A 25,297-nucleotide genomic window follows, 5' to 3' on the forward strand; every position below is an offset into this window, starting at 1 on the left:
CCTGGCTGTGCCCAGGAGAACCGAGATGGTGCTGGGGGTCACACCCAGCTGTGTCCTGTGCAAGGTCTAGCCCCTGGACTGTTTCCCCACCTTTCACAATGATCTCTAAACTCCTTTCCTGAACGAGATTATGAAAGTGAAAAAGGCAGCAGAAAGTCAGGATTTTATTTTATTTTTGACTCTCATTGAGTCCCTGTGACAGACCCTGACAAAGCTGTTCATGATGGGGTTCCAGCGCACCTTTCCCAGGGCCAGTGTCCCCAGGCTCCCGCCCCCCACCCCCTGCCTGCCTCTGTGCAGGTGAAAGCCAGAATTTTAAAAACAACTTTCAAACAAAAGAGCGCCTCCTAATCCCTAATAACTGAGACGAAGGTCCTGGGCGAGGGTCAGATGCCCAGTCTGGTCGGGGCCCCTCCCTGCTCTTTGCCGTCGGCCCTCCCAGGGCCCGGCTGCTTGCTCCGTGGAGAGGAGACCTTGGTCCTCCCACAGCCCCGCAGGCCCTGTGCAGAAACGCCAGGGGAGGAGGGAGAGCGCGTGGGGGGCTCCTGCCCCGGCTCCCGTCACCTTCTCTCACCACTTCCAGCCTGGTCTGTGCTGCTCGGACCTCCCGGTGCCCAGTGCTCGGGTATCCATGGTAAATGGAAAAGTGCCTGTTTTGGACTTTGTGAAAATTAAATGAAATCGTGCTCACAAAGAATTGGGACATTGTCTGGCACATACTCAGCACTTAAATATGTTTTCTTTAATTCTTGTGTGTGTGTGTGTGTGTGTGTGTGTGTGTGTGTTTGAGCCACATCCAGCAGTGCTTAGGAATTAGTCCTATCTCTGTGCTCAACAGTCCCTCCTGGCAGGGCTCAGAGGACACTGTGCGGTGCCAGGGACAGAACCCGGGAGGGCTGCATTGCACACACGGCAAGCGCCTGAATCCGGAACTGTCTCTTCTGCCCCCAGTTGTTATTATTAACACTAGTTTTTTTAAAAAAACACTGAACTTCTGAAAATGTGAATTTATCCCAACGATATTAGGAAATATATAGGAATGCATGCTGTTAGTAAAGAGACATATATGCAACCAGTAAATATTAGTAACTAGTAAATATTAGTATCTACCATATGTAGAAGTTCATGTGTTGCACATTGTATAAGGAATTAGAACTGTATACAATTAGGAAATAAGTTTGCTAAAAATAAATTTAGTGTTGAATTTTAGGCATCATTTTAGACACATGAACGAAACAGAAACAAGAAACACTTCATGTGTTGTTGAACACAAATGTCGTGACCTTTTGAAAATATTCTTGGCACCAGGACCCTTGTCCACATGGTAGCAGGTTCATGTCCCTGAGTCCGACCCTGGCACGGCTGGATGTACCCTGGTGGCCTGCTGTGGGCACTGAACTCCTAATTCTGCATCATCAGATCAAGCATCGCTGAGAGTGCCCCCACTGGAAAAAAAAATTCTTAGATTTTATACAGATGAATCAGAGAACAATTATAAAATATTATTGGTTTTTTTTATAATGTCACTTTCCCCTTCCTTGTTTTTATTCACTAAGTATATGCGCTATCTACGTTTGAATATGTTCACATATACACATGTAATCATAGTTTCAACACTTATTTACCGTGAATACATACAATATGATAGCAAACCCTACCCTGGAACCAGAGCCATAGCACAGGGGCCGGAGTATGTGCCTTGCCTGCAGCCAGCCCTGGTTCAATCCCCTGAACCCTACCAGGAGAGATGCCTGAGCACAGAGTTACGAGTAACTCTAGAATGCAGTCAGGTGCGGCCCAGACACTCCCTGCCCACCCGTTCGTCCTCCCGACCACTCCCACACCTCCATACACCTCCATGTGTGGTGTGTGGTGAGGCCAACAGGAGCTTTGGCACTGAATGGTGGTATATGTAGGCAAAGGAAGACAACCACAGGCGGAGATGTCAGAGCGCACCTCGGAGCTTCAGGCAGGAGACACCAAAACAAAAATAATTCTCTGGACAGCATGTTAGACTTCATGCTTTCAGTGATTTTTGTCACAAGAAGCATATGTACTCAGAAGGAATGGTTTCCCCAATGAATGAAGCTCCTCATCTCAACTTGGTGTTTTTGTTTTTTGTTTTTCTTTTTTTTTTTCTTTTTGGATCACATCTGGCGATGCACAGGGGTTACTTCTTGCTCTGCACTCAGGAATTACCCCTGGAGGTGCTCAGGGGACCATATGGGATGCTGGGAATTGAACCCGGGTCAGCCGTATGCAAGGCAAACGCCCTACCCACTGTGCTATCGCTCCAGTCCCTTAACTTAGTTTTTAATAGATAGTTCAGAGATAGCTCGTTTCAAACAAATGGCATGCATCCATTTGTCACACACCATTTATTAAGTGGCTGTCGCTTGTAAGAACAGAGCCTCCACCCGCCTTGAACTTTATCAGTGCAGATAAAGTTATAAATATTAGGCATATTTATAATAGAGATAAATATGAGGCAACTAAACAAATAAATATTTAACTTATGATAAGTGTTGGACTTGGAAGGAATCCAAGGTGCTAAGGGAGCATTTAAGAAAAGAATATGACCTGGTCTGAGGAACAGCCAAGGCCTTCGTGCTCAGCAGGCATGCATTCAGTTATTTCACATGATTTATCGGGGCATAGAAGTTTTAAATCTCGTGTTGACTCTTGGGAACTCTGTATTAGAGCCTTGACTCTTTGATTATTTTTGTTATGGCTACAGATATTTACTCTCCACTTATTGGAGGTGGGAGGGTGGGTCAGAGCCAGCGCTGCTCAGGGCTGACGCCTGGCAGGACACTCAAGGGTCACCACTGGGAGTGCGCAGGGAACCACCTCGAGTGCCAGGGATTGAACCCAGGTCAACTACATGTGAGGCAAGCGCCCTGCCCACGGGCTCTATCTTGCAGCCCCTCCCTCTCTGGTTACTTATTCCTCTTTGCTTTTTCTTGGTTTTGCTTAGTACATTGTAAAAAATTCAAAAGTGCTGAGGGGTGGGGGGGAGATGTGATGTGTGCGGTGTTGTGCGGTCCACTGGCTCTCTGGGCGGCTCTCTCTCTCCGTGTCTCTCTCTGTTTCTCTCTGTCTCTGTCTCTCTGTCTCTGTCTCTGTCTCTGTCTCTCTCTCTCTCTCTCTCTCTCTCTCTCTCTCTCTCTCTCTCTTTCTCTCTCTCTCGCATTCGGTGCTCTCAAGCCACTGTGTATGGACCGGATCAGGATGGCTCCTCCTTGTGCTCTGCTTCTGTGTGTGCCGCTGTGCTCTCTTCTGTCTGTCTCTCTATCTCTGTCTCTGTCTCTGTAGTCTCTCCTCTGGTCTCTTCCGACCTCTCTCAGTCTCTGCTTCCGTGTCTTCTCTCCGTGTCTGTGTCTTCTCCTGTGCCTTCTGTCTTGCCTCTCTCCTCCTCCTTCGCTTCTGTGTCTTCTCCTTGCTTCTGTCTTACCTCTGCTTCTTTGTCTTCTCCTCCACTTCTGTGTCTTCTCTCCTCTGTGTCTTCTCTGCTGCTTCTGTCTTGCCTCTGTCCCTTCTGCCCTTACAGACTTAGTTTATATAGCAATCACATAGGGTGGTGACACAAAGGTGGGTTGAACAGTAACAAATCAACAAAGAGGGGTAAGACCATTTCTCCAGGAGATTAACAAAATCTCATCTAAGGAGATTACTCCAGATTACTAAGAGATCCGCGCAAGGGTGGGATCCAAACAAGGGTGTGTCTCTTTTTTCCTTCCTCAGCTAGTAATCCACTTAAATAGTTATAGTAAATTTGCTTCTAATATTTCTAGCAATGTCATTCTGTATGAGCACAGTAAAAGATACAGACTTAAAGTTTGGTTCTTCCTGAGGACATTCACTATATATTCCAGACCACAGTCCTCAGGCCAGGTTAGTCTTCCTAACCCCAGCAGGGTCCTAGTCTCGTTGTTACTTTTGGATCATGACAGCATTTGTCTATGACCATGCTCTCAACTTATAGTTGAGTATTGTGGTGCTCTGGCCTGGCCCATTTCAATGCCAGGGTAGCTCACAGCTTGCCCTGGGTCCATTCTGTCCCTTGTTGGGACCCTGCTTTTGGGGTGCTAAGAACTAAGGGCAACTGAGTTGAGAAAGTAGATGCCCAAGAGTAAATAACATTGGAGTCAATCAACTCCCAAGTTACAAAGCATAATATTGACTGTCTTCCTGTGTCCATACAGAAAGGACATTGCTTTTCTGTGTATAGACTGGATCGGGATGGCTCCTGTGGCAAGGCTGAAAGGACAAACTCAATGTTACCCTACAGTACATGAAACTTTTTAGTTTTTTTGTGAATTTACATCTGGAGTTCATTTATACATATCTGTAGTTTGTGTTTTACTCTGAAAGCCTTCTTAAGTGACATTTGATGAGAAGTATAAGGAATTTGGAATTTTTTCCCCCTTGATAATTACTTAGTGTTCAAAATACAGAAGTCAGGACTACATAAAACTAGTGTGGGAGCCAAGGAGATGGCTCAAGGGACAAAGCACATGCTTTGCAGTCGGGAGCCCTGTTCAGTCCTGATCCCAGGCTCCACGTGGTCCCCTGGGGAGCGCCTCCTCCCCCACCCCTAGGGCCACTGTCAGGTGTGGCCCGAAAAACAGAAAAAAAAATGCTCACATGATTATTAAATAAGGATCATCAAGGTTTTGGGAGACTCGGATTGTCTTAAGGTAGGGACTTAACGTTTTTGCAGGAAAGACTTGCTTGAAGTGGACCTCAGAGGCCGGGACTGGAGACGGCAGAGGGTCCACGTTTCAGGAGCGGGCACTCTCCGGGGACTTGGGGCGGTGTGCAGGAAGCAGACGGCACCCGCTGTGGTGGTTCCAGGGGCAGCGCAGGTGTGTTTTGTGGAAGCACGGGTGTCGCTAACCGTCACTGACTTCCGTGGCTTTTGACTTGCAGTGCCTTCTACTCCCGTGCACACTGCCCACGGCATGAAAAGCTTCCTGAAGAAAGCCTCCTACCTGCAGGACGGCGCCACCTGTGCCCCCGAGGGCCACCGCTGGCCGTGCGGCACCCCGCGGCACGTCTCCGAGAACTCGTGCGGACTCCCCGGGGGCCTGCGGAAGGGAAGCCTGAGCTCTCAGGACTCTCGGACCGAGAGCGCCAGCCTGTCCCAGGGTCACCTCAACGGTTTCTTTGCCAGCCACGCAGGTGACCGCAGCTGGCAGGAGTCCAAGCCCACCAGTCCCTCGTCGTCAGTGAGATGCAGAGCCGCGGAGAAGAGGAGGGCTTCTCTGGAGGGCAGCCGGAGCCAAGTCCAGAAGGCAGGCGTTCCGGATGGGACCGATGGCTCGGACCGCGGAGACTCAGAGGCGGAGGAGGCCACGTATTCCGCCAGCCTGGATCTGCAAACGCCAAAAAAGGCATAGTTTTGACTTGAACTTTTGTTTTCCCACTTAACAAAGAAAACAGCAGCAGAAGTGTTACAGAGCATAATAATCTATTATAAACTCCCCCCCTTTCTACTGCAAAGGCGGAGGGGTTTATACACGATGCTACTAACTGCTACTGCATTTGATACTAACCTTTCGGGAATCCAGCAGCTTTGAGTACTAACTCTGCAGTGGCTGTTATTTGGGGAAACGTGCTACCCGGTGCCACAAAGGGATAAAGGTTTATTCTACAAATTGCCTAGTCAATGTATATACTACTAAGAGAATTTTTTTTTTGCATGTGAGAAAGAAGTTCCTTAAGAATTGCTCATATAAGACAGTCCTTCAAAAACTAGAAATTGAGCTTCCATATGACCCTGCAATACCACTTCTGGGAATATATCCCAAGGATGCAAAAAGGCACAGTAGAAATGACATCTGTATCTATATATTCATTGCAGCACTGTTCACAATAGCCAAAATCTGGAAACAACCCGAGTGCCCTAGAACAGATGACTGGTTAAAGAAACTTTGGTACATCTACACAATGGAATACTATGTAGCTGTTAGGAGAGATGAAGTCATGAAATTTGCTTATAAATGGATAGACATGGAGAGTATCATGCTAAGTGGAATGAGTCAGAAAGAGAGGGACAGGCATAGAAAGACTGCACTCATTTGTGGAGTATCACATGAGGCTGACACCTAAGGACAGTAGATACAAGGGCCAGGGGAATTGCCCCATAGCTGAAAGACTGCTTCATGAGTGGAGGGGAGAAGGCAGATGGAATAGAGGAGGGATCACTAGAAAATGATGGCTGGTTGAATCATTTGGGACGGGAGATGTGTGCCAAAAGTAGATAATGGACCAAACATGATGACTTCTCAGTGTTTGTGTTGCAAGCTATAATGCCCAAAAGTAGAGAGAGAGTATGGGGAATACTGTCTGCCACAGAGGCAGGGGGAGGGTGGGAAAGGGGGTGTATACCCAGGATATCAGTGGTGGGGAATGTCCACTGGTGGAGGGATGGGTGTTTGATCATTGTGAGATTGTAACCCAAACATGAAAGCTTGTAACTATCTCACAGTGATTCAATAAAATTTTTAAAATTTTTTCTAAAAAAATGGAGTAAATAAACTAATAAATTTGTCTATGACTTAAAACAAAAAGAATTGCTCATATAAGTGGCAGGTGACATAAATTTTCCTGGATGTTACTATAATAAGAATAGTAACATCAGGACTGGGGAAATGGCACGAAGGGATGGAACACATGTATGTATGAGCTTTGTCTGTGGGAGCAAAAGATTATATCCCTGGCCCTTGTATGGTTTCCTGAGCCTCACTGGAGCGGCCCTGAGCACTCTCAGGTGTAGCCAGTGACCAAATAACACAAGAACAAAGGCAAATTGTCCACTTCCTAGAAGTAAATGTCCAGACTCACATTCACAAGCCAACTCAGAAAAGAAGGTCCAGTGTTCGCTGAAAAACCAGATTCCTCCTAGGAGGCTCAGCCTGGACACTGTCCCCATCAGGTTCACGTTGGATCTCTAAGCACAGGCCAGGTGGACCCGGAGCCTTCTCCTTAGAGGCCCACGTGCATACTTAGTGTGTTCTGGTTTCTAAAGACCTTAGAAAGACTTTCTGAACTTGTGTTAGCAATATGAAAAGCATCGGTCAGGGATTTCATATAAGCCAGTCCTGAGCTGGGGGCTTAGCGGTTCTTTGCCATCTCAGGATATTTGGCCCCAAGCAAACTCTTCAATCTCTCAACTTCAATTTCCGCCACCATAAAATATCAAGGCATGGGGCTGTCTGATCTCTGAAATCTCTCCCAACTCTCATGTTCTTTGAACCACTCTGTCCCTAATCTTGTTTTTTTTTCTAACTTTTTCAAAAAAACACATATTGATCTTTTGACTCTAACAAGAAATCCTGTTTTGTTTGTTTTTCTTTGTTAAGGAATCTTCCTCCTCCATGAATACATCCAACAAAATGAATTTTAAAACTTTTCCTTCATCACCTCCTAAACCTGGAGATACCTTTGAGGTTGAGCTGGCTAAAAATGATAACAGCTTGGGAATAAGTGTCACGGTACTGTTTGACAAGGTTTTTGAATATTTTCTCTTCTTGGTTTCCGCAGCTGTTGTATACCAACTTATTAGCTGAGTTACTTTGCTTCGAAAAGCAAACTTGTCAGATACTTCCAAAATGAAAATTTGAATCGGATCTTAAATTTTTTCTAAGTTTGAGCTTGTCCATTGCTTTTTCCTGTGGTTTAAAAATATATATTTAAAGCCCCCATTCATTTCATACCACTTATTCTGAATACAAAGTCTGTAAAATATGAAATTAATATGTGTGCTTTGTCTACATTTGATAGCCTCTGGGAAGCATAAAATAATATATTTTAACCTGTATCATAAGTAAAGCTTAATCTATTTATTTCTGCCCCTTCTCTCCAAAATATATTATACCTTGGGATTATGATTAGGGTCTTTAAATTAGAGGTTCTCAAGGACTTCTAAGGTGGTTAAATATGAACACATACATTAGAATTCTCTTTATGAATATACAATGATCTATACTTTACCATTTTTCAAAGCTGCTTTGAAACATGGTAGAAATGGCTCAATTGATGTATGTAAATCAGAAAGAAAACCTAATTTTCAGAGCATGCTTAAAATTTTGTAAAATTATTTCCTCTTGCCCTTAACTTCTTTAGAAAGTTATTATATCCCTGTTGTAAAGGGAATTAAGAACTGCATGTCATAAGACATAAAATTCTACCCACTAGATCTTATCCGTAATAAAAACAAAATTCTCAAATAACTTTTTTTAAAAGAGAAAAAAATAAGCTCGATCCATGAGATTTTCTTTCAGGCCAGCACATACTGCTCCATATGCTGTTTTTCCTCATGCTCACACTCACTTGTTTTGCAGTTAGATGTTGCTTTCTGCTTGCTCTTAATACACAGTGTAGATTACCAAAGAAAATCAGTTCTTTCTTAAAGACTCTTGCATGTTGGGTTTTTTTCTAAACATTTTTCAAAAAGATGTAGCCGCCTTGACATTTGGAAAACTTAGCAGTGTTCTCGGCTGTTGAAGTAACTGGGGCTGCAAGCATGCTGCCGCTTGGGCTGATGAATGCTTCTGGCTCTCAGATGGGAAAGATGGAGGGCGGACTCTTCCGTAATATACAACATCTCACTTGTCTTTTTCTTCTTAGGGCGGTGTGAATACCAGCGTCAGACATGGTGGCATTTACGTGAAAGCTCTGATCCCCAAGGGAGCAGCAGAATGTGACGGTAGAATTCACAAAGGTAAAGCACTTCTCTGTGTGCAGAGTTATACATTGGGTTGCCCCACAACAGATAAGACAAGAAATTAGAAAGCCGGGGACTGGAGAGATAGCACAGTGGGTAGGGCGTTTGCCTTGCACGTGGTCAACCCGGGTTCAATTCCCAGCATCCCATATGGTCCCCTGAGCACCGCCAGGGGTAATTCCTGAGTGCAGAGCCAGGAGTAACCCCTGTGTATCACCAGGTGTGACCCAAAAAGCAAAAAAAAAAAAAAAAAGAAAGAAAAAAAGAAATTAGAAAGCCAACATAGGCTTTCAAATATTCATTAGGCAAAATAATGTAATTGGGGGGTTTGGGGGGCGCACAGCCAGGGCTTAATGTTAGAGCCACAACAGCAGAGCCCAGAGCTCACACCCGTTTCTGTGCTCAGGGATCACTCCGGATTGGGCCTGGGGGTCTGTGTACAGTTCTAGGAATCAAATACAAGTCAGCACGAGGCTCGTGGCAAGCACCCTGCCTCCACCTGTGTAATCATTTTGAGACTTGATTGTTAAATAAAATTCCTCGATATTATTCAAAAAAATTCTTCTTTTCTGCTTATTCTCTGGAATCAGAAGACAACGTGATAACAGTGTTTTGATTCATGTTTCGTACCAAGAAGCATTTTGCCAGATAGTGGGAAATAGATGAGACCTTTGTGAAGACAACTATACCTACATTTCTAGGGACTTCTCCTGTCTTTACACATGTATACTTCAATGTTACTTTTCCCATGATATAAGCTGGTTTTATAGTCTCTACAGTGTCTTGTCCTAACATTAGTCATAGATATGAGAAAAAAATCAAATGCGTATTTAAGAAACTCGCACATAATTTTTGTCCAGACTTTGTCTGTGCATCTTTCATCAAATAGTCTAATTCAAATTAAGACCAAGCATTCCTTAAAAAGCATGTAGAGGGCCAGAGCGATAGCACAGCAGGTAGGGTGTTTGTCTTGCATGCGGCCAACCCAGGTTCGATCCCCGGAATCCCACATGGTCCCCCAAGCACCGCCAGGAGTAATTCCTGAGTGCAAAGCCAGGAGTAACCCCTGAGCATCGCCGGGTGTGACCCAAAAAGCAAAAAAAAAAAAAAAAGCATGTAGAATTTTTGTTTTATTATCTGCCGTTTTCAAAATTCCTGTCTAATTTGTAGGTGACCGTGTCCTGGCTGTCAATGGAGTTAGCCTGGAAGGAGCTACACATAAGCAGGCTGTGGAAACACTGAGAAACACAGGCCAGGTAGGAAATTACTGCTCCACACTGGTAGGATGCCTGGGAAGAATATAATAAAATTAAATAGCATATGACATAAAATAAACCAATCTGTCCAAGAACTACAGATTTGTAAGTCAAGATACCAAAACTAGTTTTTATAAACACCCCAGCATGTTTTGCTTGAACATTGGAAAGCATATACCATGGCAAGTGGTCTTTTACTGAAGAAACTGACGTCACATCTAACCCTGAGGTTCACAAAGCAGTCTGACAGGAGGAAGCGTGAAATGCATTTTACATGTTTTCATAAGTATCTATTAATTGCTAGTGATTTTTATTTCTAGTCATTCTTTAGCCCAAAGACTAATTCATTTTGTTCTGATACAATTTGATTGAGGCATTATACAAAATTGTATATAATAATCTTTAAGATATAGTACAGTTATGATTTTATTCAGGTCCCCAAATCTTTACTAAATGTATATTTTTATCATTGGTTTACTTTGATAGAAAATAATAAAAGCTTCTTTGGAAATTTTCACACCCTTGTTTATATCTATTTTTCTTCTTCTATGTAGTTTTGCAGACCAGGTAGTTAATTTAAGTGATTTTTGGTACTACCATCACTTACACAAAGTCCACCAAATATATCTGTTTTTCTTTTTTTTTTTTTAAGTTTTTATTTTATTGAATCATCATGAAAAAAATACAAAGTTTTCATGTTTAAGTCTCAGTCATATAATGATTGAACCTCCATCCCTTCACCAGTGCACATGTTCCGCCACCAAGAACCCCAATATACCCCCCTCCCACCCAGCCCCAACCTAAGTAGCTAATGATCTCCACTTTATTCTCTGTACTTTGAATACATTCAATCTTTCAATAGAGAACTTACTATTATCGTTTGGAATTTTCCCCCAACAATCAGGCCTGCTGAAAAGGCATCATTTGATCATTTCTTTTCAATCCTGAGAATGAAGATTCTATGAAGAGTTTTGGATTTCTAATATTTTATCTCAGTTGCTGCCGCCGCCATTTTCCACACAGAAAAACAGGGTGGAGAGGAAAAATCCATCCCCGGGCAGCACGGAGTTGTAGCCCAGCTCACAGTCTAGATGCATGTCTGTAAGAAGCCCAATGTATCTGTGTTTCTAACCATTCTTCTTGAGTAATTAATCAGTGACTGTTCCTTTTGTGCAGGTGGTTCATCTACTGTTAGAAAAGGGGCAGTTTTTATCCTCCAAAGACCATGTCTCAGCCAGCCCACAGCCAGAGCAGGACACCCAAGGCCACACCCTAGAAGCAATGAAGAAAATGACTCCCCTTAAAGACTACAGCTTTGTCACTGAAGGTCAGACTTGGAAGACTGTTGTCCCAGATGAGAATTCTTCTGGAGTATTTGAAATCTGAGTTGTACTTGCTGGGGCAAATTCAGGACCCGAGTTTCTTTAACTCTCTTTGTCAATCTGATGCAACATGTCAAGAGTTTTAAAAATAGACATAGACTTCAATTTGCAGGATCTGAAAGATGATAAATAGTCTGGGTATTAAATCATGCATTAAACAAATGTAATCACTGCTTAGTGTCTAAAATAGCTATAAAATTCAAAATGAAATTTGTCAGGGAAGAAAGAAGTGTAAATAGTGTGGATTCGGCTTCAACCCCATATGAAAACTTAGCTCGTACATTATCAGTTTTTCTGTTTAATTTTATGGGCATCAGCCTATGCCTGGACAGAATCTTTCTCCCAAATCTTTACAGCCTTCAACTATGCCATTATTGTAAAATGAGAAAATTAAGGATGGTAATGGCAACCTTATCATAAGTCTAAATGTGTTTATGACACAGAGATCCTCTCAGATTCCTTCTGCCTTTCATGGGGAGGAACAACCTTTATTTTTATTTTATTTTATTTATTTATTTATTTATTTGCTTTTTGGGTCACACCTGGCGATGCTCAGGGCTACTCCTGGTTCTGCACTCAGATAAATTACTCCTGGTGGTGCTCAGGGGACCATAGGGGATGCTGGGAATCGAACCCCGGTCAGCCGGTGCAAGGCAAATGCCCTACCCACTGTGCTATCGCTTCAGCCCCTATTTTTTTCAAAAAAAATGGTTGAGAGATAACATAATCATTGTTTTGTCTTTTATTTTAAACCTTATTTGATCACCCAAATATGAGCAACTCAAAATTTATGCCTAAAAAAAAAGAAAAACGTAGCCCAGCTGGTGTTTCTTATTGTAAAATTAAAGTTACCATACCCACCTTATCTCGCTATTCTATATTCTTTATAACTTTATTTGACATTTTTTATTCTTTTCCTATTGTTGGGCTGGAGCTATAGCACAGCGGTTGGGTGTTTACCTTTCACGCGGCCGACCCGAGTTCGATTCTTCCACCCCTCTCGGAGAGCCCGACAAGCTACTGAGAGTATCGAGCCCTTGAGGCAGAGCCTGGCAAGCTATCCATGCGTACTGGATATGCCAATAACAGTAACAATAAGTCTCTCAATGAGAGACGTTACTGGTGCCCGCTCGAACAAATCGATGAGCAGCGGGATGACAGTGACAGTGACTCTCCTCTCTCTCTCCTGTTGTTGCTGTTTTCATTTCTTTTGCTGCTAAAAATGTTTTCACAATGCCATTGTAACTTGCTGGATTAAATAATAATTAAATAAGACTGCTCCTAAAACATGGGCATGACACCTGGCTTTCCATACCTTTCTTTCACATTTGCTTTGCTCTTATCATTCCTCTCTCAACATGTTCCTCGTTTCTCCCACTCCTCTTTCTCCGTCCCTGAATTTCCCCCCATTTCTTTTAATTCTACCTTTTTTTAAAACAGATGAAAGCATAACTTCATTTTCAGAACCCGAACTATCCTTTTAGGTAACTTAGAGTTTATCTACTTAGGGTGTGAATTAGAAATTGAGTCTAAAACAACAGTGCAGCAATGCAAAAAAAGTAATAAATAATGTAAGGAAATAGGCTTTTTAAGTATGCCTAGGAGCATTGAGGTTTGTATGTTCCACTGTATATATGTTAAAAAAAATTAACTCTTTCCTTTGATTCTTTTTTTTTCTCCAGAGAATACATTTGAGGTCAAGTTATATAAAAATAGCTCAGGACTTGGATTCAGTTTTTCTCAAGAAGATAATCTTACAACTGAACAAATGAATACCAGCATGGTACGGGTTAAGGCGCTCTTTGCTGGGCAGCCAGCAGCAGAAAGCAGAAGAATTGATGTGGGAGACGTTATCCTGAAAGTGAATGGCACCTCTCTGAAAGGACTGTCCAAACAGGTCAGCCCCAACATGTAGAGACCCGTTTAAATGAGATAGATTGGCCTTCAGCATGCTTTCAGCATCTCTGTTTAACTGCATCTCCATTTGTAATTCATGGTGCTCCCAGGAAGTGCTGTCTGCTCTCAGAGGAACATCTCCGGAAGTGTCTCTGCTTCTCTGTAGACCTCCACCTGGTGTGCTTCCGGAAATTAACACTGCTTTGGTAAGACCTCTGAAAGTCTTTTTTTTTTTTTGGTCCCATATATATACATATATACGGACTGGAGAGATAGCACAGTGGGTAGGCGTTTGCCTTGCACGCGGCCGACCCAAGTTCGACTCCTCTGTCCCTCTTGGAGTGCCCAGCAAGCTACCAAGAGTATCCCACCCGCACGGCAGAGCCTGGCAAGCTACCTGTGGCATATTCGATATGCCAAAAACAGTAACAACAAGTCTCAAGTCTCACCATGGAGACGTTACTAATGTATAAATATGACTCCTTCTCATGCTATTGTTCCATGTCTTTATTTTTTTTTTTTTTTGCTGGGGGTGGTCACACCCAGCGATGCACAGGGGTCACTCCTGGCTCTGCACTCAGGAATTACCCTTGGCGGTGCTCAGGGGACCCTATGGGATGCTGGGAATCAAACCTGGGTCTGCCTCGTGCAAGGCAAACGCCCTCCCCGATGTACTATCGCTCCAGCCCCCCATGTCTTTATTTTCAGGCTAAGCATTCTCAGTTCAGTACTGGTTGTCAGACTCTGATCTGTATGACTGTGTCCGTTGCAGACCCCGCTGCAGTCTCCAGCACAAGTCCTTCCCAACAGCAGTAAGGAGCCTGCTGGGCCGGCGGGAGTGGAGCCAGGCGCCACTAGCTCGGACGAAAACGATCTGTCTGAGAAGAGCCAGAAGCAGCGTGTGTCCCCACCCAGAAGAGACAGTTATAGCGACAGCAGCGGAAGTGGCGAGGAAGACTTGGTGAAGCCCCCAGCGGAGAAACCCGGCGGGAGCTGGCGCATGGCCTCGGCCAAGCCCGCAGACAGTGGACTCTCCCAGGCGCGCCCGCAGCACGCGCCCAGCAAGAACCCAGGAGAGCCCGTTGGCACCACGCTCTACTGTCCTCAGAGAACACCCAGTCACGCCGAGTTGGGGGACGGGTACGTCAACACCATATGCCACACTCGAGCAGCGGGGTGTCTCGGGTGACCGAGGCAGGGCCTGGCGCTCTCGAGTGAAGACCCCGGTGGGCGGGCAGCAGCGGGCTCTGTTGGGGCGGATCTCCTGGGCGGGCGGCAGTTTCCCCTCGCCGTCCGTTCCCTCTGGCTGTCCTCGCTGACACTTGCTTGTGGTGGCCCGGGGCTGCTCTTCACGTCAACTTCAGTGTCTGAATTAACAACTAGACACCCAAAAATCTGTTTCCCTAACAGGCCTTCCCAGGTTATGCTGATAAAGACCTTCAAAATAGAACCTGGACGGAGAATAAGCACTGATAAATAACAGTACTTATTTTAAGTCTACAATAAATTATATTTTTCTTTTTGAGTCTTACCCAGCAATGCATGGGGGTTACTCCTGGCTCATGCACTCAGGAATTAACTCCTGGCGCTGCTCGGGGGACCATTTGGGATGCTGGGAATCGAACCCTGGTCTGCCGCCTGCAAGGCAAACAAATGCCCTACCTGCTGTGCTATCGCTCCGGCTCACTTGTATCACTTGTCACTTGTCGTTCCGTTGATCTTCGATTTGCTCAAGTGGGCGCTAGTAACGTCTCCATTCGTCCCTGTCGAGTGCTAGTGTAGCCCAGTAATATCTGCTCGCTCCAGAAACAGAAGAGCCTCAAACCGTTCATTCAGGGTTTTGACAAAGAAGTCTGACCATCTCATTGGTGGGCAGCCACGCGGTCTTTTGACGTCCCGTGGAATCCAGTCGGTAACAGCTCTAGTCCAGCGGTCATCTCTGAATCGCATCATGTGTCCAGCCCATCTGGTTTTTGACGCCTTGGCAAACGAGACAGCGTCCCTGATTCTTGACCATTGACGGAGGTCGGAACTCCAGATTCCTTCATTTATCACTCCGGCTCATCTACAATAAATTTAGGATCCGACAAAATTAAGAATCCAGAATCAGATGTTTTTAAAAAAGCAGCTAGGATCTGTGTCCAGAAGCAGATACATGCCCTGGTTGGTTGGGTCTTTGCTCCTTGTGGCACAGACCTTCTTTTCTCCTTGGTAATGTCTCTGAAGACGGCTTTGTTTCTTTGTCCTGGCAGTGCCCGTCCTTCCCCTCCACTGTGGGACATGAGGCCTGGGCAGAGCTCTCAGCCGCACGCAGAACCGGATGCCTCTCACCCAGCGGCCCAGTGTCACACGCCTCATGCGTCTGCACCGGCGAGGCAAGGAAGCTTGACATCCTCCAAGACTGACTTGGAAAATCCCCTTGAAGACTTTGAGCTGGTGAGTTGCTTCCTCTGTCGTAAGCCAAACTCGGGGTTTTCTTGCTGAGATGTCGATAGGGGGCTTCCCTTGAGTTTAGGTCAGCTCTCTTTGTAGGTATCTTCCGTGGCATCTGCATCTCTGCTCCAGTAAGCAGGTGGCATTTGTTCATCTCTCTCCGCTCCATCATAAAGATAAAAGGGGGGGTCGGGGAGGGACCAAAAAAGTCCTTGGTACAACTTCGTTGTCTGCTGTTGAAGAGCAGTTTGACAGGTGCACATGGACAAACGACTTAATTCTCTTGTGCTTTAGTAGCGTCACCTGTCATGGGGGCCAGTGAGCTTACGGGATGTGGCTCAGAGGTTGAGCCCTGGCCTTGCACGGGTGAGGCCCTCGGTTGATTCCTGGCCAGAGTACTGCCGGGAGGAGCCCGCAGCAGAGCCCGGGGTGGCAGAGAAACAAAAGAATCGAGTACAGAAACCCGCCATCACCCCTGTAATCTGAAAGCAAGCATTGTGTCTCCATCAAAGTCTTTTTAAAAACTGATATGCAACTGCAATGAAAGAAACCGATCTTTAGCAGGATAACACTAAGTCAACAAATTAGAATTTATATATTTATAACCCCCCAAACTTATTTTTTGGTTGACTGTAGTTAAACGACCGTGGTTCCACTAGCGTTACCCTTCGCGCCATTGGTGTACAAAGTGACCACATCTCTTCCACCACTCTTTCCCTCCGCCCCAAAGCCTCTCCGGCAGCCTGATAACCTCAGTTCTCTCGGTCCAAGTCCAGGGCCGTGTTTTCACTGGGCACTGTTCATTCCCTCCTTCACTCACGGGTGAGTGAGATCACCCAGTGTTTGTCTTCTCTTTCGTGTATGTTACTTAAACAGGAAGCCCTACTGGGAGGATCACTCCATGACTTGGTAGCCAGCCTCACGTGCTGGGGGCAAAGGCTGCTGGGATAGAGAAGGGACCCCACTAAGTGAATGATGGTTGGAGGGATCACCCGGGATGGGAGACGCGTGCTGAAAGTAGACTATAGACCAGACATGTTGGCCACTTCCTACCTGCATTGCAAACCATAACACCCCAAAGGAGAGAGAGAGTAAAAGGAAATGTGCCTGCCACAGAGGCAGGTGGGGGGGGATGGGGTGGGGGGTGGCGGGAGGGATACTGGGAACATTGGTGGTGGAGAATGGGCACTGGTGGAGGGACGGGTACTTGATCATTTTATGACTGAAACATAATCACAAACGTTTCCAAGTCTGTAACAACATCATGATGCACTGTAGCACTGTCGTCCCGTTGTTCATCAATTTGCTCGAGCAGGCACCAGTAATGTCTCCATTGTGAGACTTGTGACTGTTTTTGGCATATCGAATATGCCACGGGTAGCTTGCCAGGCTCTGCCGTGTGGGTGGGATACTCTCGGTAGCTTGCCAGGCTCTCCAAGAGGGACGGAGGAATCGAACCTGGATGCTATAGCTCCAATCCTGGTGATTCATTAAAAAACTTAAAAAAAACAAACATGATGCCCTGTAGCTTAGCGATGTGGAACGTGAGGCTGCAGATGGGCCATTTAAAGCCTGTCAAATCCTGTGGTCTGGCCCCAGTACAGATTCATGGACAGGACAGATTCATGCTTCCAGTTCAGCTGCTGACGTTCCTGTATTGTAGGGTCCACGAGTGATGTTATAAATATTCAAATGGCCCTTGGCGTGAAAAAGGTTTCCCCCGCCCCCGCCATTGCATCCACATTTTAGCAAAAGACAAGATTTGTCTTTTCTCCTGGCTGAGCAGTATTCCCTTATGTATGTATGCCACAGCTTCTTCGGCCGTCTGCTATTGGAACCTTGTTGTACTTATACTGCATTGGGTATAGTCACACACACACACACACACACACACACACACACATATATATATATATATATATATACACACACACACATATGTATGTATATGTATATATATTGTTTGGTTTTGTTCCAAACAATATATATACTGTTTATATATATTGTTTATATATATAAACAGTATATATAAACACTGGCACACCCAGTGATGCTCAGGACTTCCTCCTGGCTCTGTGTTCAGGACCACTCCTAGAGGGGCTGGGGGGACCATAGGTGCTTCTAGGGATGGAATTGAACCAGTTGCATGCAAGGCAAATGCCTTGTCCACTGTATTATCTCTCTGGTCCCTGGATATATCTTTTTGAGTTAATACTTTTGCAATGAAAACCTCATTGTGTCTCTTGGTATCTATCTTGATTGCATAGATATATAAAAGAATTTATGATGTTGTAAACCAATATTACCTCAGTTTTTAAAAATAAAGGTAAATAAAAATTTTTTATGAATCCTTCCCCAGAAAACTATTCTTTGATTATCAAAGCATAACCACTGACGTGGCTACACCCTGAATATAAGAACCGAATTATGTGTAATTCCTATTTCTGTTCTCTTTAGCAGTACACATGTGTATTTAAACCCAACATTTACGTTGGAACAGTTGCAGGAGGTACATTCTTTCTAGCATTAAGGAGATCGGGCTTTTTCACTTGGGTGCTCTAAGTGCCCTGTTAAGGTTCCCTCCTCTGTTAATCAAAGGCAATATCAGTCATCATTTTGTTTGCCCATAGCGCAAAGTAGACAACCTAACAGATTCACTGTTTCTTTCCCCTAGGAAGTAGAACTCGCCATTACCCTAAATAAATCAGAGAAAGGAAGCTTGGGTTTTACAGTAACCAAAGGCAGTCAGAGTATTGGTTGCTACGTTCATGATGTCATTCAGGACCCAGCCAAGAGTGATGGCAGGCTCAAACCTGGGGACCGCCTTATAAAGGTAAGACATCTCGGAGTACACTGTGTCTGCTTACGTGGGGCTGAAGAGCAGGCGGGGCTGAAGGAGATGCGGTTCATGTATTACTTCTCAGTCACTCCCAACTGAGGTCTTTATATAGCTAACAGCTTGTGGAGCACTTTTAACCCTCCTTTCAACTCAGGACTTCCTCTAAGCATGGGTAAGACTTTCAAACTATCTTGACTCTGAGGCATCAAATAGTTTTTTTTAATTACTATGAAAATTAATTTCTTATATTAGCAAAATTACTTGATTATCATGCTTTTGATCTCCGTAATAAAGGGAATTATTCAATAAATTTGATATTTTTCTTTGTCTTAAATCTTCTGCTACCTAATTGCTAGTGTGTAAAAAATCAAAGACATTGGGGGCTGGAGCAATAGCACAGAGGGGAGGGCGTTTGCCTTGCACGCAGCCAACCCGGGTTCGATTCCCAGCATCCCATGTGGTCCCCCGAGCACCGCCAGGAGTAATTCCTGAGTGCAGAGCCAGGAGTAACCCCTGAGCATTGCCGGGTGTGACCCAAAAAAACAAAAATCAAGGACATTGCCACATGGGCATGGCCACTTCTGTGTGCTAAAAACAGTACTGTGTTCCACCCAATCCTCTGCGTAGGTTAACGACACGGACGTCACGAACATGACTCACACGGATGCAGTGAACCTGCTGCGAGCTGCACCCAGAACAGTGCGCCTTGTCCTCGGGCGAGTCCTCGAAGTGCCTCGGCGGCCCGTGCCGCCCGCCCTGCTGCCCGACATCACCCTGACGTGTGGCAGCGAGGGGCTGGGTAAGCAGACCCCCTCCCGCCGCCCAGGGCGTGGCGACTGAGCGGTCACTCTGGAGACGCCTCCTTGCTTCTCCCTGCAGGTTTTTCCTTGTCCGGGGGCCACGACAGCCTGCAGAAGGTGGTGTACGTCAGCGACATCGACCCCCACTCCGCCGCAGCCCTGGAGGGTGACGTCCAGCTGCTGGACATCATCCACTACGTGAACGGCGTGAGCACACAGGGCATGACCTGGCAAGAGGCGCAGAGAGCCCTGGACGCCGGCCTCCCCTCGGTCGTGCTCAAAGCCACTAGGTACTCTGCAACAAGCACCCTTGAGAGCGTAGGGAAGACCTCCTTGGAGCTGAAAGGCGGGTGTCAAGGTGGGGCAGGCTTGGGGCTGGAGTGATAGCACAGCGGGGAGGGCGTTTGCCGTGCACACAGCCGACCCGGGTTCAATTCCCAGCATCCCATATGGTCCCCCAAGCACCACCAGGAGTAATTCCTGAGTGCATGAGCCAGGTGTAACCCCTGAGTATCGCCAGGTGTGACCCTCCCCCAAAAAAAAAATGTTAGGGCAGGCTTCCTGATAGAAGATTCTAGAGCATTGGACATGGATCTGTGTTTGCATACTGATCGTGACCATTCGTTCATTGCTTGCTACGTGTGTTTGTAAGGATGTTTTCACAGAGAAGAAACAAAAAAATAGAATACATTAGCTTCGATTGCTTGTTTTTTTTTGGGGGGGTTGGGGGACGCCCAAACAGTGCTCAGGAGTCCTGGCCAAGCAGATTGGTGGTTAAATGCTGCTTCAGCCCTCAGGGCCTGCCTGAGGTCACCTGGACTCTTCTGGTGTTGCTGAGGGCCTGCAGGGGTGCACCAGCCACCGGGGAGACTGTGTGGTAACAGGAATCAAACCTGGTTCAGGTGTGCACCCTGACTGTACTATTTTCCAGTCCTTCAAAATTTTTCTTTTAAATATAGGGGAAAAAAATCAGGCCGGGAGCCGGAGCCATAGTACAGCAGGTAGGGTGTTTGCCTTGCACTTGGCCGACCCAGGTTCGGTCCCCGGCATCCTCTGTGGTCCCCCAAGCACTGCCAAGAGTGCAGAGCCTGGAGTGACCTCTGAGCATCGCTGGGTATGACCCAAAAAAGCAAAAAAACAAAAGAAGAAGTAAAAGAAAATGAAAAGGCCAGATACATAGCTCAGCAGTAAAACACTTGCTCACGCAAGGCCCTGGGCTCTAACCTGGCAGAAGAAAAGAAAAAAAAAAAGATGACGTGGTCACAGGGGAAAGTTCAACCTGAGCTCTTCTTTTCAGTTAATCCTTCCTCTGAATATTCCTTTGTTTCCTGTTAGTCAAATGGCTGTGTCACTTCCGTGACTCATGCCTCAATACCAAACCATCCAGAACAATCTTTGAACAAAAGCACCACCATCACAGTGGTGACAGTTGTGTGCTGATTGTTTCAAACCTCCAGTAAGGCCAGTTCTTGAGACCAAGGAATCGATTGGCCTGTGCCGGTGTGGCCCACTGCCAGTGCTGGGCAGGGTTATTCCTGCCAGAGCCTCACGTTTGTTACTGACGGATCCAGAAACTGCCCTGTCCACTTGACTTCATCCTAATTTTACATTATAAACAAACTACTAATAGCAGCATTCCTTTTACTGATAACACAAATAAATTGAAAAATGTGTTACCAAGTTTCCATAAATTTAATCACAAGACCAATGAAAATTTGTTGTCTTAATTCTAGAGATTTAATTCTCTGAGAGTCCCAGAGAAATAGTACAAGGTTCTTCCCTTGCATGAGACTGAACCTGGGTTTGATCCTTGGCCCCCGAGCACTGTCAGGGGTGATCCCTGAGCACAGGGCCAGGAGTAAGCCCTGAGCACTGCCTGGTGTAGTCCAAACCTCCCTCCCCCCAAAAAATATTATCTCCCTCCTGAATATACACGTAACTAAAGACTGATAAAGACTCAAGAGGTTCCTGGACGCCTTGAAGCTCCCCAAAAATGAAAGTCCTGAGATTGTGTAGTTAAAAGATGATTTGTGAAACATTAAACATTTACCTTAATAACTGCGGTTTTCTTTTTCTTTTCTTTTAAAACCCTAGAGATGGCCATCCAGTGGTTCCCAGTTCGACGAGGTCTGCAGGGTCAACTCCTCGGCCACCCGTAGCCAATGGTGAGGGTACGTTCACGATAGGGCATGAGCACTAAAGGAGGAGCAACTCTTTTGTTCCTTTATCAAAGGAGGTTTGGAAACCTGCCTTCCAAAAACTGTCATTTCGTTGCCTCTCTAAAATAAATTTGTTACAGCTGCATAGAAGCTTCTTTGAAATTAATGTGTGGGGGCCAGAGCGATAGTACAGTGGGGAGGGCATTTGCCTTGCATTCGGGTTTCATCCCCAGCATCCCATATGGGCCCCCGAGCACCGCCAGGGGGAATTCCTGGGTGCAGAGCCAGGAGTGCCCCTGAGCACTGCCGGGTGTGACCCAGAAAAGAAAAAAAAAATTCGATGTATGATAGAAAATAGGAGAGCAGCAGAGCAACGGGGTGTTTAGAGCCAGATAAAGAGCGTTTATAAGTCTCCTGCGACCTTAGCAAGTTACCTGATCCGTATCTCAGCCTCTGTTTCCTGTGAGGAGGCTCTGTGAGTACGATATGAGTATGATTAGTATGTAGGTCAGTTACGTGGCACAAACAGAGCAATACCAGAATGCTTATCATCACGGTTGGTGATTTACCTAGTAATTACTGAGTTTCTGCTCTGCACTGACATATGCAGGGTATTGTGCATCTAACAACGTCTTTGATAAGACAGAAAAATATAAAAAGAGAGTAAGAAGCATGAGAATTGAAATTGCATTATTAGCAGCCATAGCAGCAGCTCGCATTTACTCTGAAGCCAGCATCCTTCTAGGTTCGCAGAACAACTCTCCGACCCCTCGTGCTGGTCTCCCCCCATTCTGGGAGAGGAAAGCAAGGCACAGAGAAGTTTGAATAATGTGCTCACATGCTGGGGTTAGATAGAGACAGAATTCAAACCTGGATGTCTAACTCTATGCTCTAATATACGTAATTGGGTTCAGTAAATCTGACTTATGTTCCTAAGTATCAATATAACAATGAGAAGACGCCAAAGCTTAGGTTTAAGCAAACGAAGCTGAGCAAGTTTTATTTGAAATTCAATTCAGCGCTTCCTACTTGCCGAAACATTTAGATGACCCGGCAGAAGTATCTCAGTACCACCACTCCCCTCCAGCCTGCCTCTGGGGCAGACACTTTTCCTTTCTGCTTTCACTCTCTCTCCCTCTCTCCCTCTCTCTCTCTCTCCTCTCTCTCTCTCTCTCCCTCTCTCCCTCTCTCTCTCTCCTCTCTCCTCTCTCTCTCTCTCCCTCTCTCTCTCTCTCTTTCCTCTCTCTCTCTCTCCCTCCTCTCTCTCTCTCTCTCCTCTCTCTCTCCTCTCTCTCTCTCTCTCTCTCTCTCTCTCTCTCTCTCTCTCTCTCTCTCTCTCTCTCTCTCTCTCTCTCTCTCTCTCTCTCCTTTCAGGCATTATGGTTTGCAGTACAGGTACTGAGAGGTTATCATATTTGTGCCTTACCCACTTTCAGCACGCAGTTTTTATCCAAAGTGACCATTTCCAATTATCTTTGTCACAGCGGTCCCTTCTCTATCCTAACTGTCCTCTCACCCCACCACTTGAGGCAACTGTGGACCAGTTTTCCTGGACCTTGTTTCCACTGCCCTTGGATATTAACCTGAGACTTTTGTTTTGTTTTGTTTCATTTTTTGGGGGGATCACACCCAGCAATGCTCAGGGGTTACTCCTGGCTCTGCACTCAGAAATTACTCCTAGCAGTGCACAGGGGACCATATGGGATGCTGGGAATCGAACCCGGGTTGGCCGCGTGCAAGGCAAACGCCCTACCCGCTGTGCTATCACTGTTTGCTTATTTTTTAAATATCCCACAAATGAGTGCAGTCATTCTATGTCTGTCTGTCTCTTGCAGACTCATTTCACTCAGCACGATACTCTCCATGTCCATCCATTTTTAAGCAAATTTCATGACTTTATTTTACCTGGTGGCTGCATTGTGTTCCATTGTGGAGATGTGCCATAGTTTCTTTGTCCAGTTGTCTGTCCTCTGACACTCGGGTTATTTCCAGATTCGGGCTATTGTGAACAGTGCCTCAGTGACCATAGAAGTGCAGGTGGTTTTCCTGCTGTGTGTTTTTGGACCCCTGGGGTACATTCCCTGAAGTGGCATTGCTGGGTCATGTGGAAGTTCAATTTCTAGTTTTTTTGAAGAATGCCCATCTTGTTTTCCCAAAAGGCTGGAGAAATTGGCATTTCCACCAACAATGAAGGAGAGTCCCTTTCTCCCCACATCCACGCCAGCACTGGTAGTTCTTGTTCCACTGCCTTTATCTGTTGTTGTCTTGAACACTGAAGGGAGTCAGGACCCTCTTGCTGCTCACTGAGAGTCAGACAGTCGTGAGAACAGTCAGGAAAGCATTTTCTTAGCGACCTCCAGAAGAGACAAAGAAGAGTAGCTACATCACCTGATGCCCTCTCTCTCTCTCTCTCTCTCTCTCTCTCTCTCTCTCTCTCTCTCTCTCTCTCTCTCTCTCTCTCTCTGGGGGTGTCTCTCATTTGGCGACCGAAGAGCTAATTTCTTCATGCATTCTGAAAACAACATAGAGCCATTACGAAGAACACTGTGATATACCTGCAAGTGTAGGGCCAGGAGAGAGCACGTGACTGGTCTGCACTCAGTCCCCAGCACCGATGGTCCACGAGCCCTCCCAGGAGTCAGCCCTGAGCACAGAGCCAGGAGTCAACCCTGAGCACCACTAGGTTTGTCCCCAAAAAGAAAAGGAATGGGGAGATAAAGTGAGAGCAGCCATTTTGGACAGCACTTGGATAGTTTCTTTAAAATGTGAGCACATGCCTGCATGGACTTCTAGGCATTCCGAACCTCTTGGTTTCACTCACAATAAAAAAAAAAAAGAAACCGTATATGTGGAACTGTGTGCAGGAATGGCTTTATCCATTTCCTTTGTGATAGAAAAATTAGAAACAGCGATTTTCAAAAAACTATTGAACTAATTACATCTAAACACCACAATACTACTCAGTAATAAAAATGGCCTGTTCCTAGATGCAGCCGCATTTTGAATTCACAATGAGCGTGCCGATTGGAGGGAGAAGACAAAAGGGGTTTGCATTATATTATTTTGTAATGGAAGATTATACAAAATAATCTGCAGTGATGGGTACAGATAAAAATCTGAGGGGGACTGCTGGAGCAACAGGACAGCAGGGAGGGCATTTGCCTTGCACTTGGCCGACCAGGTTTCGATCCCCATCATCCCGTATGGTCCCCCGAGCACCGCCAGGGGTAATGCCTGAGTGCAGAGCCAGGAGTAACCCCTGAGCATCACCTAGTGTGACCCAAAAAAAGCAACAACAAAAAAAAATCTGAGGGATTAGGAAAATAGGAGTAAGGGAGCAATTAAAAAACACCGCACTGGAGGGGCTGGAGCAATAGCACAGCGGGTAGGGCGTTTGCCTTGCACGTGGTTGACCCAGGTTCGAATCCCAGCATCCCATATGGTCCCCCGAGCACTGCCAGGAGTAATTCCTGAGTGCATGAGTAACCGCTGTGCATCGCCAGGTGTGACCCAAAAGAAAACACCGCCCTGGAGTCTGGAGAGATAGTACAGAGGGAAGACACTCTCCTTACCTGTGCCCTCTCTGCTGTAGTCCTGGGCACAGCACCAGGAGTAGCCTCAAAGCACTGCTGGGCGTGATCTTGTTCCCTGGTGCCTCAGGGTCTCTCTGGCACTGCTTAGAATCTTCTCTAGCCCTAACTGCTGAGCTGGAAATAGCCCCCAAGCACCACCGGGTCTGCCCCGGGACAAACGCAAACACTAAACTATTGTGTTTCGCACTATTTCAGGTTAGTGTTTTTG

At 45.8% G+C, this 25,297-nt stretch overlaps 1 protein-coding gene across 7 annotated transcripts in view; it reads left to right on the forward strand.

Annotated features, from left to right (window-relative positions):
* PTPN13 (protein tyrosine phosphatase non-receptor type 13) overlaps positions 1-25,297 on the forward strand; it is a 218,711-nt gene that overhangs the window by 162,757 nt on the left and 30,657 nt on the right. For 4 of the 7 annotated variants that reach the window (XM_055138852.1, XM_055138854.1, XM_055138857.1 and 1 more), the window contains 13 exons: positions 4,933-5,396; positions 7,368-7,514; positions 8,635-8,728; positions 9,902-9,987; positions 11,164-11,314; positions 13,052-13,266; positions 13,376-13,471; positions 14,038-14,405; positions 15,518-15,701; positions 18,373-18,531; positions 19,165-19,336; positions 19,417-19,627; positions 21,432-21,508. In XM_055138852.1, the coding sequence (XP_054994827.1) occupies positions 4,933-5,396; positions 7,368-7,514; positions 8,635-8,728; positions 9,902-9,987; positions 11,164-11,314; positions 13,052-13,266; positions 13,376-13,471; positions 14,038-14,405; positions 15,518-15,701; positions 18,373-18,531; positions 19,165-19,336; positions 19,417-19,627; positions 21,432-21,508 (2,424 nt within the window). The remainder of the gene's footprint in view (positions 1-4,932; positions 5,397-7,367; positions 7,515-8,634; positions 8,729-9,901; positions 9,988-11,163; positions 11,315-13,051; positions 13,267-13,375; positions 13,472-14,037; positions 14,406-15,517; positions 15,702-18,372; positions 18,532-19,164; positions 19,337-19,416; positions 19,628-21,431; positions 21,509-25,297) is intronic. The other 3 variants (XM_055138853.1, XM_055138855.1, XM_055138856.1) reach the window with 2 other exon arrangements.

Source organism: Sorex araneus, chromosome 5 (genome assembly GCF_027595985.1).
Source record: "Sorex araneus isolate mSorAra2 chromosome 5, mSorAra2.pri, whole genome shotgun sequence".
NCBI classification, from domain to species: Eukaryota; Metazoa; Chordata; class Mammalia; order Eulipotyphla; family Soricidae; genus Sorex; species Sorex araneus.